This window comes from Capricornis sumatraensis, chromosome 22 (genome assembly GCF_032405125.1).
Source record: "Capricornis sumatraensis isolate serow.1 chromosome 22, serow.2, whole genome shotgun sequence".
NCBI lineage: Eukaryota > Metazoa > Chordata > Mammalia > Artiodactyla > Bovidae > Capricornis > Capricornis sumatraensis.
The window spans coordinates 35,256,603-35,271,873 of record NC_091090.1 but is presented as its reverse complement, the minus strand read 5'-3'; the positions used below and the strand labels follow the sequence as shown (position 1 = coordinate 35,271,873).

General features: G+C 43.1%; 1 protein-coding gene across 1 annotated transcript; it reads left to right on the top strand.

Annotated features, from left to right (window-relative positions):
* The first annotated feature begins 111 nt into the window (after positions 1–111).
* Positions 112–11,747, top strand: LOC138098082 (histone H2A type 1-C). Its single transcript, XM_068994324.1, has 2 exons — positions 112–650; positions 11,729–11,747. The coding sequence occupies exon 1, from the start codon at positions 146–148 to the stop codon at positions 536–538; it is 393 nt and encodes a 130-aa protein (XP_068850425.1). The 5' UTR covers positions 112–145; the 3' UTR covers positions 539–650; positions 11,729–11,747.
* The last annotated feature ends 3,524 nt before the right edge of the window (positions 11,748–15,271 follow it).

Below are 15,271 nucleotides of genomic sequence, written 5' to 3'. Positions count from 1 at the left end.
CTGAGTCTCGCTAATAACCAATCAAACAACCGGATTTACTCCCCAGGAAATGCCTATAAAAGCAGCAGTGTTCTACTTAGTTTTAGACTTGGTGTATTTTGACAGGCAGTCTTTTTTTTTTTTTTGCTCTTTTTTTGTATTTGCTATGTCTGGACGTGGCAAGCAAGGCGGTAAGGCGCGAGCAAAGGCCAAGTCTCGTTCTTCGCGGGCGGGCCTCCAGTTCCCCGTTGGGCGAGTCCATCGTCTACTACGCAAAGGCAATTACGCCGAGCGGGTAGGCGCTGGGGCCCCGGTGTACCTGGCGGCGGTGCTGGAGTATCTGACGGCCGAGATTTTGGAGCTGGCGGGTAACGCGGCGCGCGACAACAAGAAGACTCGTATCATCCCGCGTCACTTGCAGCTGGCCATCCGCAACGACGAAGAGCTCAACAAGCTGCTGGGCCGTGTGACCATCGCTCAGGGTGGTGTTCTGCCCAACATCCAGGCGGTGCTGCTGCCCAAGAAAACCGAGAGCCACCACAAGGCCAAGGGCAAGTAATTGGACTGAGACTTGAGTTTCCGGAAGTGCTTTCAAACCCAAAGGCTCTTTTCAGAGCCCCCACTCTTTCAAAAGAAGAGCTGGTATCACTGTATTTGTAAAACAACAAAAGGTAAGTTAAATTTTTACGAAAACTAAAGCATTACAGAAAAACTCCCTTCGACTCTTAACAAAAGGTTCGAAGTATAAAGTGATAAATCGATTAAGGATTGATTCATAAAGTGGTTATGTATTTCTGATAGTAAGGTGATGTGGCCTTGGAAGGTAAGGCCTAAGGGTTTAACTCGCCTCAATAAACTTGTTTTGACATATTACTTGGATGATGAGAGCAAACGTGTTGAGCAAGACGGCGAGACCCTCTCAGACGCCTTGCTCTGCAATGAACCCTCATTTCTTTAGGTAAGGAAATCAGGGTCTTCGGTTAACTTTCGAAGTGCTGTTTGAAACAATAGCACGTGTTTAGAAAGGGGCTTCTGAAAAGCTGTCTGGAGTTAACATGTGGTAGGAGAAAGCAATGGCACCCCACTCCAGTACTCTTGCCTGGAAAATCGCATGGACGGAGGAGCCTGGTTGGCTACAATCCATGGGGTCGCTAAGAGTTCCACACTACTGAGTAACTTCAATTTCACTTTCCACTTTCATGCATAGGAGAAGGAAATGGCAACCCACTAAAGTATTCTTGCCTGGAGAATCCCAGGGACGGGCGAGCCTAGTGGGCTGCCATCTATGGGGTCGCAGAGTCGGACACGACTGAACCGACTTAGCAGCAGCAGCTCAGAACAATCTAGACTCGAATTGTGTCTTCTCCCCCATTTACAGATTGATATTTGGGGCTAATTTCTAACCTAGTAGTTTTGTATGTAAGGTGGGTTGTGTGCTATTCTTCAGTCGTGTCCGACTCTTGCGACCCCATGGACTTGTGTGCCAGGCTCCTCTGTCCAAGGGATTCTCCAGGCAAGAACCCTGGAGTGGGTTTGCCATTGCCTTCTCCAGGAACCCTAGATTAGTGCCTGAATGAAAAGGTTCAAGTTTCTAGCTTCCCAACGCAGCCCTTAAAGGGTTAGAGCAGGACTGTAGTTCTCCCCAAAGTAGTTTACTACTGGAGATCTAGTAAATCAGCTGCTCCAACCCAAAAGAGGACCTGAAGTGAAATTGCTCAGTCATGTCCGACTCTTTGCGACCCCATGGACAGTAGCCTGCACCAGGATCCTCCGTCCATAGGATTTTCTAGGCAAGAGTGGGTTGCCATTTCTTTTTCCAGGGAATTTTACCAACCCAGGACTCGAACCCAGGTCCCACAGTGATAGATGCTTTACTGTCTGAGCCACCAGGGGACCTAGCTCTGTACAAAAATCCCTAGGATCCTGTTTTCCAGAATTGAGTCTCATCGAGTATTTTGGATGACTCAGTTTGTACTTAAAGGAGTAGACAAGGAGGCTGAGTAAGCCAGAGTGTGGGACCTAGGCAGCCCAGGGAAACGCACCCACAAACACTGCTGGGGCTTTTTGCACGGAAATCAGTTGGTTTGGAGCATTCAAATCCAGATGTGCGGGAAGAGATCATCTAAACAGTAGCTGGTCCCCTGGACACACCTTCCTCTTAACTTTGACACAGACATCCTGCAGTCTTGGAGCCTCAATCCCACTCTTCCCCTCCTCCTGAGCTACTCGCCTGCCTCTCAGCCCCACCTCCAGCCTGGCCTTGAAACCACTAGCCAAAGAACCTGGCTAGTGTATGGGTGTTTGGTGAAGGCAAAGTGGCGAAAAGAAATGAGCATCTTGACGGCCACACATTAGAATCTCCCATATTTTTAATGATAGCCAGACTGAAAATCCATTTGGAGAAAGTCCAATCTCAGGTAGGGGTACCCTAAGAGGACCATGTTCTTTCTGCCTAACAATATCTTTATGTTGGAGAACTTGGATTCTTAGGTTGGAACTGCTTTATATAAGGCTTGCGATACTTTTCATTGACTTGCCAGCTTGCCAGCTCCAACACTTAACTAGGTGTGTGACCTCAACTTCCTGCGTCCATTTTTTCCTGTATGGCTTTTCTTGTGATGAAAAGATGGGCTCAGCAGTATGAGTATGCAGGTGGCTCAAGAGTAATACCCAAAACTTACTAAGCACTTATGTGTGTCAATGTTGGTCCAGCATATTAATTTAACCAACAATCCTAGAGATAAGTACTATTCCTATCCCAATTTTAAAGATAAAGGAAACGGAAGACGGCGTAAACAACATGTCTAAGCCCCAAAGTCAGGAAGCCAGTACTTGTAATCACTGGCTATTTTATAACCAACGGCTCTCTAGGAGATTATCAGAATTATGAAAAGAGTAAAACTCAATAATACATAAAGGATTTAACTTTGCCCACATACCAAGTATTGCTAATTTCATCCTAATTTCTTGAGAATTTAAAGAGAAAGAGGAGAGGTGATCATCCTGGAATATACATTCAGGAAGTGAGGTTAATCTTCAGAATGTGTGACCCACACATGTTATTTTTCACACAGCACTTTAATTTTATTTTTTCCTACATTTTTTCAAATTTATTTTTAATTGGAGGATGATTGCTTTACAAAGCCACACATTTCTGTGTTAGCCGATACACATTTAGTATGTGACAAGTGAAAAAAGGGGACAAGTGGAAAGATGGTTTGGTAAAGAACCATAGGACTTGATAAGGTAATTTATTGTGGTAAATGAAGAAAGGAATTAGAGAAGACTTGAATTCTCCCCTCTGGGTTCCAATAACAAAATTTTTATTGGACTATTTAAGAGTGAATGATACAGTGTATTAATTTTCTGTATTTCATCAAAACATCCTTTAGGTCAAGGATCCCATCTTGTTAAATTGTTGATAGGATAGATCCCAGCATACAAAAACGCTTGATAATGACACTCAGAAAATGTTGAGCTGGATCAGTGGCTGAGCCATTAGGAAGCACTTAATAAAGTGCTAGAATACTAGAGGGTCAGTTTATTACCAGAGGTGACATTAATCACACACAGACTAACAGGCTGGTAACATCTTTTACCAGTAGAAAATCCATTCTGAAAAATTCAGTTTGCGTTGGCAACTTATTTTGAGAGCTTCAAAGAAACAGAGAAGGTGTCGTTTGACAAGCTGTTACCTAAGAGACACTGCTAAGAGACCACTCCCCAACCAGAGAACATTCCACACTGCGCAGGGCTAGCTTCTCCTCTCCAACATAGTTTTTTGCCTCCTACTTTGAAATGTCACTGTTTATATCCAAAAGCCCTAGTTACCACTTGGGAAAATTCTCTAGTGGGCAATAAACTCTCAGTAGCTTTCTTTGGTTTCCAGCCCTTGAGTAGGTTTCCATCCACCATGCCTCAAGGGTCCTGGAGAGGACCATTTAAAATGGGGCAAGTTGATGAGAATGGTAAACCTAGGCCTTCCAATTACTGAAGACATCTGGGAACTAGGGACAAAAGTTTATCTCAGAGATTTATCGAGACGTGAGCCTGAGATAGAATCATCATTCAGTTATATAGGATATTCTGAACACTACAGATCAGTTTAACACAACACAATCAGTTACAAAATCTCATTTAAAATTTCCAAATAATCTGTACCGCAATATCCTCCCTTTAATCCATCTGTCAGCCATTCACTTCCTATTTTTTAAATGTATCATGTGAGCTCTTTTTTTTACAAGTGTGGTACATCTTATAATCAGTTGTAAAAAATAATTGTATGTATTTTAAAATTAGAAGCAGGTTATCTTTTAAGGGTTTGTCATTTGTTGAACTCAATTATAAATATTCCTGTTAAGCATAATGCATGTGTACTATTAGAAGACATTAGAAATTTAATTGAGGGTTTCCCATACATACTAAAATTAAGAATCCAGGCTCATATATGTAGCTCCAGAATTCTTCCCTCTCTTTTTTATTTCAGCACCTTGATCTTGTAACAAACCAACATTAGCATCATCAGGAGATCTACCAAAAGGCAGATACAGTCTATATTTACACCCAGAAAACTGTATCATTAATAAATAGACAAATTTATGAAAAAACTTAATAAGCAATATCAGTATAGCACCAAAAGAAATTGGTAAGTCACATTACTCATACCTTTAATACATATCTTAATTTATTCACCATACTCCTTTCCATGTCCTGAAGAGTCATCCATGACCACCTGTAGCCTCAGTCTACCTACCTGACTTCATTACATCTCTCTGTCCAGGTACACTGGTCTCTCTTCCACCTGCCAGGTTCCTTTGTACTTCAAAACATTTGCACTGTTGATCTCATTCTCTGCAATACCCATCCTCTGACTTTTTTTGGTGAGCTCGTTCTCAGCTCTTCTCCAGACAGACCTATCTAAAATTGATCTAGCCAGATGGATTAATGATCTAATGTAAAATAGAAATGCTAAATGAAATTTTAGGGAAGATTTTTTATAACCTCAGTTTGTATGTGCGTATTTTGAGGGGGAGGTGTCATTATTAAGCCATCCAGGAAACACAAATGCCATATAGGAAGGTACACAGACCACATAGGATAAAAATAAAGATGCAATATACCATAAAGAGAGTAGAAAACAAGCAGTACATAGAAATAAAGGATTTGCAAAACATTATACACAAAAGGTTAATGACCTTAATTTACAAGGAACAGCTGCAAACTGCTAAGAAAAGGGCAAACAATAATAGAAAAAATATTAAACAGGATATTGTATACATTTTATCAAATTCAAATAGAAAATGCATATGAGAAAAAACAAACCAAAATATATACAAGTGTTCACTTTCCTAGAAGTTAGGTTATGCATATCACAGCAACAAAGGAATAGCATTTCTCACCTATGGATGTTGTTGTTATTCTTTAGTTGTTAAGCTGTGTCCAACTCTTTGTGACTCCGTGGACTGTACCCTGCCAAGCTCCTCGGTCCATGGGATTTCCCAGGCAAGAATATTGGAGTGGGTTGCTATTTCCTTCTCCAGAGGATCTTTCTGACTCAGGGACTGAACATGAGTCTCCTACATTTGCAAGTGGATTCTTCACTGCTGAAACGATGAGGGAAGCCCTTCACCTATGGATAGACAAGCCCTAAAACTAGTAAGACTTAGGATGATAAGGATGAGAAAGGATTGCCACAGTTGTATAATCTCTTGAGAAAATTTCCTGGCAATATACATTAAAATTTATTAAGAAACACTCAACCCTTTGCAAAGCAAAGCAGTACTAGGTAGATAAGTAAATAAATAAGAAAAAAAAAAAAAAGAGAGAAAGAGAAACTACGGAAGAGAGGGTGTCTACCATCTAGAAATAAAAGCCCCATTATGTGAGCTTATATGAGAGACTGTTACCTTCTGTAAACATCTGTGTGTCAAGTGTTAAAAGAAGCATGTGTAGAGTAACCTCAAATATAAAAAGTAAAATAAACAAAGTAACCTCTCTCTGTTTATTTCTCACTCCAAGCTACTTTCTTTGAATCACCCTGTTGAGAGCCTTTAAAATACAGTCTAAGATTGTCTTTATCAGATCCCATGCTGTTTGCCTTTCCCCGTTAGACTGTTCCATGAAGGGGAGCATGGTATGTAGACATCCCAGTTTCCCACAGAGGGGCTGGGACTCAACTCTCCGGTGAGTGAACCAGGGAATGGATGCTGCAGCCCAGAAAGCACACTCAGAGCCCAGAAAGGACATAGTTATTTCTGTTTCTATATAAAAATATCTGCCCAGTAACCACTATTATATAAGGGCGACACCACCCTCATGGCAAAAAGTGAAGAAGAACTAAAGAGAAACTTGATAAATGTGAGAGTGAAAAAGTTGGCTTAAAACATTCATAAAACAAAGATCATGGCATCTGGTCCCATTACTTCATGGCAAATAGATGGGGAAACAGTGGAAACAGTGGCTGACTTTATTTTTCTGGGCTCCAAAATCACTGCAGATGGTGACTGCAGCCATGAAATTAAAAGACGCTTACTCCTTGGAAGAAAAGTTATGACCAACCTAGACAGCATATTAAAAAGCAGAGACCTTACTTTGCCAATAAAGTTTCGTCTAGTCAAAGATATGGTTTCTCCAGTAGTCACGTATGGATGTCAGAGTTGGACTAATGGACTGTAGCCCACCAGGCTTTGGCCCATGGGATTTTCCAGGCATGAATACTGGAGTGGGTCGCCATTTCCTTCTCCAGAGTATCTTCCCGACCCAGGGATCGAACCCGAGTCTCCCACATTATAGGCAGACGCTTTACCATTCAAGCTACCAGGGAAGCCAGCTGAGAGCTAAACAACTGATGCTTTTGAACTGTGGTGTTGGAGAAGACTGTTGAGAGTCCCTTGGACTGCAACGAGATCCAACCAGTCCATCCTAAAGGAAACTAGTCCTGAATATTCATTAGAAGGACTGATGCAGAAGCTGAAACTCCAAATACTTTGGCCACCTGATGCATAGAACTGACTCATTTGAAAAGTCCCTGATGCTGGGAAAGATTGAAGGTAGGAGGAGAAGGGGACAACAGGATCAGATGGCTGGGTGGCATCACTGACTCAATGGACGAGAGTTTGAGTAAGCTCTGGGAGTTGGTGACAGAAAGGGAGGCCTGGTGTGCTACAGTCCACGAGGTTGCAGACATGACTGAGTCAGACATGACTGAGCAACTGAACTGAAATGAACCATTGTTGATACATTTCCCACTGCCCTACACAGCTACTAGGGCTGCAGTGAAACTTGGAATCACCGTATATTGCATTTGTTTTCCACACTCTACCTTCTGCCAAAAGGTTTCTGCACTAACCTCATCAGACAGTGTCTTCTGATAACTCTCAGTGGCCCTGTGCTTAGTTGCTCCGTTGTGTCCGACTCTTTGCGATGCCATGGACTGTAGCCTGCCAGGCTTCCCTGTCTATGGGATTCTCCAGGCAAGAACACTGGAGTGGGTTGCCATGCCCTCCTCCAGGGGATCTTCCCAACCCAGGGACCCAACCCAAGTCTCCCCCATTGCAGGCAGATGCTTTATTGTCTGAGCCACTGGTTCATTTTCTCTGCTGGCTGATATGATTTATAAAAGAATTTTCTCTAATGCCTTATTGGGTCTGTGGTTACTAAATGTTTGTTTAGAATAATGGAAAGAAAAGGAGCACCCAGCTGGCGTATGTGACCAAGTCAGTGCTGTTTCATTCCTTATGATGCCTGCTCAGCACATAGGGCACCTCAGAGCCTTTTACATTCTAATACTGGGATTATGCAGTTACCATGATTTTCTATGGAGAGAGTTGGTTGAAAAATTCTGTCATATATCTCCATATCCTAGCAAATCATCCCATATAATAGATACTCAGGAAATATTCGGAGTGAATACTCCAGATTAATGTGTTGGCAACAGAACTTCTATCTGCACAAAAACAGATCATTAATATGCAGGGATTTGTGAGTTTATTCCTAAGTGATGAAACTTTTTAACCACCAACGGTTTTAAATCCCATTTGCTACATTTGGAGGGAGATACATGACTGATTCTTGAGCTACTCTGTCCATTATAGGCCACAGGCCACATGTGACATTTTAAATTTAAATTAAATGAAATTTAAAAAAAATTCAGGTCCTCAATTGCACTAAGCATATTTCAAGTTGCTGGTGGTTTCTGCTTTGGATAGCAAAGATATAGAACATGTCTGTCAGTGCAGAAAGTTCTGTTTGTAACACCAGGCTAGGGACTTCTTGTCCCTCTGGGCTGCTGTGCTCAAGTGCACTTAACCAGTTTCCTCCTAGTAGCATCTAGGGATATGGTTACCAGATAAAATATAGGATATTCAGTTAAATCTGAATATCAGTTAATCAACAAATAATTGTTTTAATATAAGTATGCCCCCAAATATTGTATGGGACACACTATGCTGGATTCCTGGGTGGCTCAGTGGTAAAGAATCCACTTGCCAATGCAGGAGGTGCGGGTTCAATCCCTAGGTCAGGAATATCCCCTGGAGAAGGAAATGGCAACCCACTGAAGTATTCTTGCTTGGAAAATCCCATGGACAGAATCATCTAGAGGCTTACAGTCCTTGGGGTCACAAAGAGTTAGACACCACTTACAGACTAAACAACAACAACCACACATATTACAGTACAACAAAAATTGTTTATCTTCAATTCAGATTTAACTGGGCATACTGTATTTTTATTAGCCAATCTAGACAGCGTATTAAAAAGCAGAGACATCACTTTGCCAACAAAGGTCCATCTAGTCAAAGCTATGGTTTTTCCAGTAGTCATGTATGGATGTGACAGTTGGACTATAAAGAAAGCTGAGCACCAAAGAATTGATGCTTTTGAACTGTGGTGTTGGAGAAGAGTCTTGAGAGTCCCTTGGACTGCAAGGAGATCCAACGAGTCCATCCTAAAGGAGATCAGTCCTGGGTGGAAGGACTGATGTTAAAGCTGAAACTCCAATACTTTGGCCACATGATGTGAAAAGCTGACTCATTTGAAAAGACCCTGATGCCGGGAAAGATTGAGGGCAGGAGGAAAAGGGGAAGACAGAGGATGAGATGGTTGGATGGCAGCACCAACTCAATGGACATGAATTTGGGTAGGCTCCGGGACTTGGTGATAGACAAGGAGGCCTGGCGTGCTGCAGCTCATGGGGTTGCAAAGAGTCGGACACGACTGAGCAACTGAACTCAACTGAACTGAACTGATTAGCCAAATCTGGCAACTCTATCTGAAGAACAAAGTTAGAGCATCTTTCCAGGGATGCTGTGTCCTCTTACCACAGGGAATGTGTTTGTGAGGAAATGAGGTGGCGCTAGTTGTAAAGAACCCGCCTGCCAATGCATGAGATATAAGAGACATGGGTTTGATCCCTGGTTTCGGAAGGTCCCCTGGTGGAAGGCTTGACAACCAACTCCAGTATTCTTGCCTGGAGAATCCCATGGACAGAGGAGACTGGAGGGCTACAGTCCATAGGGTCACAAAAAGTCGAATAAGACAGAGGTGACTTAGCATGCACAATACTCAGAAAGAAGCGAACCAGTTACGAGGAAACAGGTTGGAACATTTTTTCTGCATATGTTGAGGAAGGATAAGAAAGAAGTTCCCCAATACATTTACTTTGGTTTTTTCTCTTCCCTTAGGTTTCAAAAGCTTCTCATTACAAAGAGATGCCTGGATCCAGAGTGTCTGTCAAACTCATCAATGCTCAGAAATAAATGGATTGGTGTCAGTGTTCTGATATCACTGATTGATCCTGCATGTGCAAAATTTTTTCTGTGAAAAACTTACTCTGGGTTTCTTCCATTGTGTGTACTGTGTGTCTTGGGGATAAGGAGAGTGAAAGGGGAGGGATGGGAACTATTATTGTGAAGCTTTCTTTGGTACAAAATGTATCTAATTTCTTGAATAAGTAATACATTTTAAAAATTATCTATTTATTTGGCTTTTCCAGCTCTTAGTTGCAGAACACAGGATCTTTAGTTGCAGCATGTGGGAACTGGGCTCTTTAAAGTGGCTCAGATGATAAAGAATCTGCCTGCAATGCAGGAGACCAGGGTTTGATCCCTGGGTCAGGAAGATCCTCTGGAGAAGGAAATGGCAATGCACTCTAGTATTCTTGCCTGGAAAATCCCATGGATGGAGGAACCTGACAGGCTACAGTCTGTAGGGTAGCAAAGAATGGGACACAACTTAGCGACTTCATTTTCATTCTTTCTTTCATGTGGGATCTTGTTCCCTTACCAGGGATTAAACCCAGGGCCCCTGCAAGGTGAGCCCACAGTCTTAGCCAATGGATCACCAAGGATACATTGAGAGGGTTCAAAGGAATCGAAATAACCAGGCATATGTTGAGAATCCACTCCTTTACTGGATTGTCCCACTGCCCCCCAAGTAACTTTATTTTCCTTGTATATTTGCATGTTGTTAATTCATGCCAATGTGAGTCAAGCGTGAATGTATTTTTTTCTTTCCCCCTATCTCCAACTTTCGTTCTTAAAACATAGCTGACTGTATACAGTTGCTCTTTTCTCTAACAGTATATCTTGGAAAACTTTCCAAATGTGAACACAGAGGGTACTGTGCATTGTCTAATGTTTTTGTACTGTGGGGATGCCTCATCATTTATGTAACCTGTCCTCTGTTGGTAGGCACACAAAACAATACTGGAATAACAAACCCTGCTTTCCAGCAAAATGGAAATTGTTCTAATATTCTGCTGGGATGGTGGAAAGTGAACATAAATTCAAGGACTTAAGGTTCTTATCTTTAAAAACTGTGGCCTTGTCAAGTTCATTTTGAACCCCAGTTTCTTCATCTGTAAAATGGAGGTAATATGTACCTTAAGTATCTATGAGAATGAAAAAATTGTTTGGAACTCTAAAGAACAGCAAAAATAAAATTATTTAATTTTTCAACACCACTTATTTTGTGAGAGCTGTATATAAAATATTGGAATAGGAACAGTCTCCCCAAATTCCAGCCTGGCATGAAGAAATGAAATATGATACCAAGATGGAAGAAGAGTTTCATTAATTACCTGGTTCAATGGCCATTTCCTTACACAGGAGTTAGAAGGCACACCTTCCCAATCTGCCTTCTCCTTTGCCCCTTCTGCTCTTTCCTCTGCAGTCAAGGTCTGGTTTTAACCATATCTCTGCTACTCTAAAGTCTGTGCATTTGGGGCTGGAGGCCTGGATGGTCCATGCTGTATTGCAAGCTGTAGTCTGACATTGCCTAGCATGTTCTAGTCACTCAAGAAATAGCTGATGAATTCATAAGGCTGGATTAATAGAAGGCCACAGCCTTCATCTTTTAAAAAACCCTATATAATAAGCCTGTACAAAGTGGTATGTCTGTGCATACATACATAACCACATGTATGTACACATAACACAGACCTGCAGTGAGATATTCTGAAAAGAAATGGGAGTTTGGAAGAAAAAATATATCTGTCTGTATTCCAGCTTCATCGTTTCTCAAGTGTCTGACTGGGGGGTGTGTCATCTGCCATCCCTGAAAAATCAGGCTTTTCATCTGTACAGTGGGATAATAGCACCTCCCAGGGTTTTGAAAAGCCAATCAAATGGAGAGTACATGAGAAATCACTTTGTTCCTTGTAAAACCTCATATAAATGTGAAAACTAATGTAAAGATAGAAGTACGTATAGAAATAATCTACCACCTTCACCTGTTGATCTATTCACAGGGTGGGAAGTCAGAGAGGATGTCGGGATTTCCAAGTTTGCATATGCTGGCTTCCACCTGCAGAGATTAAAGTGACTGCGGTTGTGATAAACTAGAGTGCTACTTGGTTCTGGCAGCCACTACCCATGGTCCCATGGTCGGAGGAAGCTTCCAGAGGAGTGGACCTGGCAGACATGGTTTTGAAATGGTGGTAAATGCACCTTCTCACCTCCCACCAGGTCTATTTCAGGTGCAGAATCAGCCCCAGTAGATTGGGTGGGCATTTCAAACTCAGCTGAGCCACCTTTGCAAGAGTATAGACTCCTAAAACAAGGATGCTTCAAACTGCTTGCTCCATTTTTTGGCTCAACTTAACTCCCTGGATATGGAGAATCACCCCTTATGGGTACCTGAGAAACTTTGGCAGAGAAAAGAACATGTGGAAATCCATTAAGGAAAAGGGGCCCTTGACACACTGGCTCTGTGAAAGGAAAAAATAAATGAAGTTCAGTTCAGTTCAGTCGCTCATTCATGTCCAACACTTTGCGACCCCATGAACCACAGCACGCCAGGCCTCCCTGTCTATCACCAAATCCCAGAGTCCACCCAAACCCATGTCCATTGAGTCAGTGATGCCATCCAACCATCTCATCCTCTGTGGTCCCCTTTTCCTCCTGCCCTTAATCTTTCCCAGCATTAGGGTCTTTTCCAATGAGTCAGCTCTTCGCATCAGGTGGCCAAAGTATTAGTCCTTCCAATGAACACCCAGGACTGATCTCTTTTGGATGGACTGGTTGGATGTCCTTGCAGTCCAAGGGACTCTCAAGAGTCTTCTCCAACACCACAGTTCAAAAGCATCAATGCTTCCGTGCTCAGCTTTCTTTACAGTACAACTCTCACATCCATACATGACCACTAGAAAAACCATAGCCTTGACTAGATGGACATTTGTTGACAAAGTAATGTCTCTGCTTTTCAAGATGCTGTCTAGGTTGGTCATAACTTTCCTTCCAAGGAGTAAGCGTCTTTTAATTTCATTGTTGCAATCACCATCTGCAGTGATTTTGGAGCCCAGAAAAATAGTCAGCCACTGTTTCCATTGTTTCCCCATCTATTTGCCATGAAGTGATGGGACCAGATGCCATGATCTTCGTTTTCTGAATGTTGAGCTTTAAGCCAACTTCTTCACTCTCCTCTTTCACCTTCATCAGGAGGCTCTTTAGTTCTTCTTCACTTTCTGCCATAAGGGTGGTGTCATCTGCATACCTGAGGCTGGGAAGAGCACAAAAGGAAACTTCAAGTTTCCCTTAATTCAGTCCTTCAGGCAGTGAATTTAGAGATTGGGGCCCTTGGTCTCTGTGCAGCCACAAAACATATCAGTGGTTTGTCGACATCCACTCACTGCCCTGAACATCTTCAACTCTCATGTCTCCAGTGGAAAATCTACAAGTCATTTTGAACTTTCCTTGCTTTCTATTCAGTGTTCAGTGTAACCTCGGTAACCTGGAATTGGCCCTAGTGGGAGTATTTATATACCAATATTTAGCTTCTAGTCAAGGCTATGGTTTTTCCAGTGGTCATGTATGGATGTGAGAGTTGGACTGTGAAGAAAGCTGAGTGCTGAAGAATTGATGCTTTTGAACTGTGGTGTTGGAGAAGACTCTTGAGAGTCCCTTGGACTGCAAGGAGATCCAACCAGTCCATTCTGAAGGAGATCAGCCCTGGGATTTCTTTGGAAGGAAGGATGCTAAAGCTGAAACTCCAGTACTTTGGCTACCTCATGTGAAGAGTTGACTCATTGGAAAAGACTGATGCTGGGAGGGATTGGGGGCAGGAAGAGAAGGGGACGACAAAGGATGAGACAGCTGGATGGCATCACTGACTCGATGGACATGAGTCTGAGTAAACTCTGGGAGTTGGTGATGGACAGGGAGGCCTGGCGTGCTGGGATTCATGGGGTCGCAAAGAGTCGGACATGACTGAGCAACTGAACTGAACTGAACTGAACTGAACAAATAAATATTGGGGGAGTTTTCCTGGAGCACCAGTTGTTAAACATTTACCAGCACATCACTGCCTTAAACATCCTTCATTTCCACCCCATAAGTGTACTTTCATACTTCTCATCCCTCTCTTTGTCTATGTCTCTGTCTCATCCGCACACACTGGCTCACACTGTTCTGTTTTCCTACCTAAAAGGGTTCTGTTTGTTGTTGCTGTTGTTCAGTCATTAGGTCATGTCCAACCCGCCAGGCCCCTCTGTCCATGGGGTTTTCCAGGTAAGAACACTGGAGTGGGTTGCCATTTCCTTCTCCAGGTGATCTTCCCAACCCAGGGATCGAACCGACATCTCCTGCATTGGCAGGTGAATTCTTTACCACTGAGCCACCTGGGAAACCCCCAGAGTTCTGTGTCACCTCCCAAATGAGCCCCATGTCCTCAGGCTGATTTAATTCCCTCAGTCATATGATCCACAGCTACCATGAATATTCCTGCCCTGCTTCCCATCTGTTGACTTCATATATTGACTTTCCAAGTTTTATGAGAAAGCCTGGAAAACTCTTTTCCCCCAGCCTCACCCCTCACTTCCTTCAGGCTTTTGCTCAAATGTCACCTTCTCAGTGAGACCCTCCTTAAGTTTCCTCCTACTCTCAGATGGGAGAGATGCCTGCTGGGAGGGCAACCATCTTCTGGCAGATGGTGATGCTGGGAGGGTGGACTGTCAGTACAGCCTAGCTAGGAATACCGTGAGCAAAGGCAGGGCTGTTTAACCAATGACCCCAGGGGCTGCCTCTGGTTGCCTGGCAATGAATTGGGAACAATGGTTGCTTCTCTCCCCGTGGGAGAATCAGCCAATGTTCCCAGGTGCTAGGAGGCTGGCGTTCCCAGCTGACACCCACACAGAAAATGTTTCTTCTCCTCATGCAAGTCTGTTCTCACGCTCCCTCTATGAACAGGAACAGCACAGACACTGGGGCCCCTTCTGGAGCACAGCCGCTCTGTGCATCAGGCTGTTCCCTTCCCTGACGTGTGACTCAGAGCTGCAGGGAAGCAGGCACCATACATCGGCTGACTTCTGTCCATGAGTTCCAGCAGACACAAGCCATACTGTGTCTGCCAACCAGAAGTAGGAAGACCTGTTAGGAGGAGTTAATGACCTCTAGGGGTGGGGGTCAGTGGAAAGGAGTGTATCTGCACAGCTTACATTAACAGCTAAGGTTGCACTTTTTATTCACTATTCTAACCACTTGAGTCTCATCTTCCCAAACGCTCTCCATGAAAACTACACACCATCAGCTCTTTCTGAAAATTTTCATTTAACCCTTTGTATTTCCCCACATCCTTTCTTTTGTCTGATCTTTTCCCTGTCTCTTTCCTCTCTATATAGCATTAATGACTTTCTAAGGAGCACTTTTTTAAAGTACCTTGTTTTCACACTAAGTGGTCTGTGCTGAAATATGTAGCGACTCTCCCACGGCCACTCTCCACGAATGCCCCAGTGGGACCCAGTCACGAAGGAAATACAAGCTCAGCTGGGGTTTCCAGTCGTGGCATCTGTGTTTTG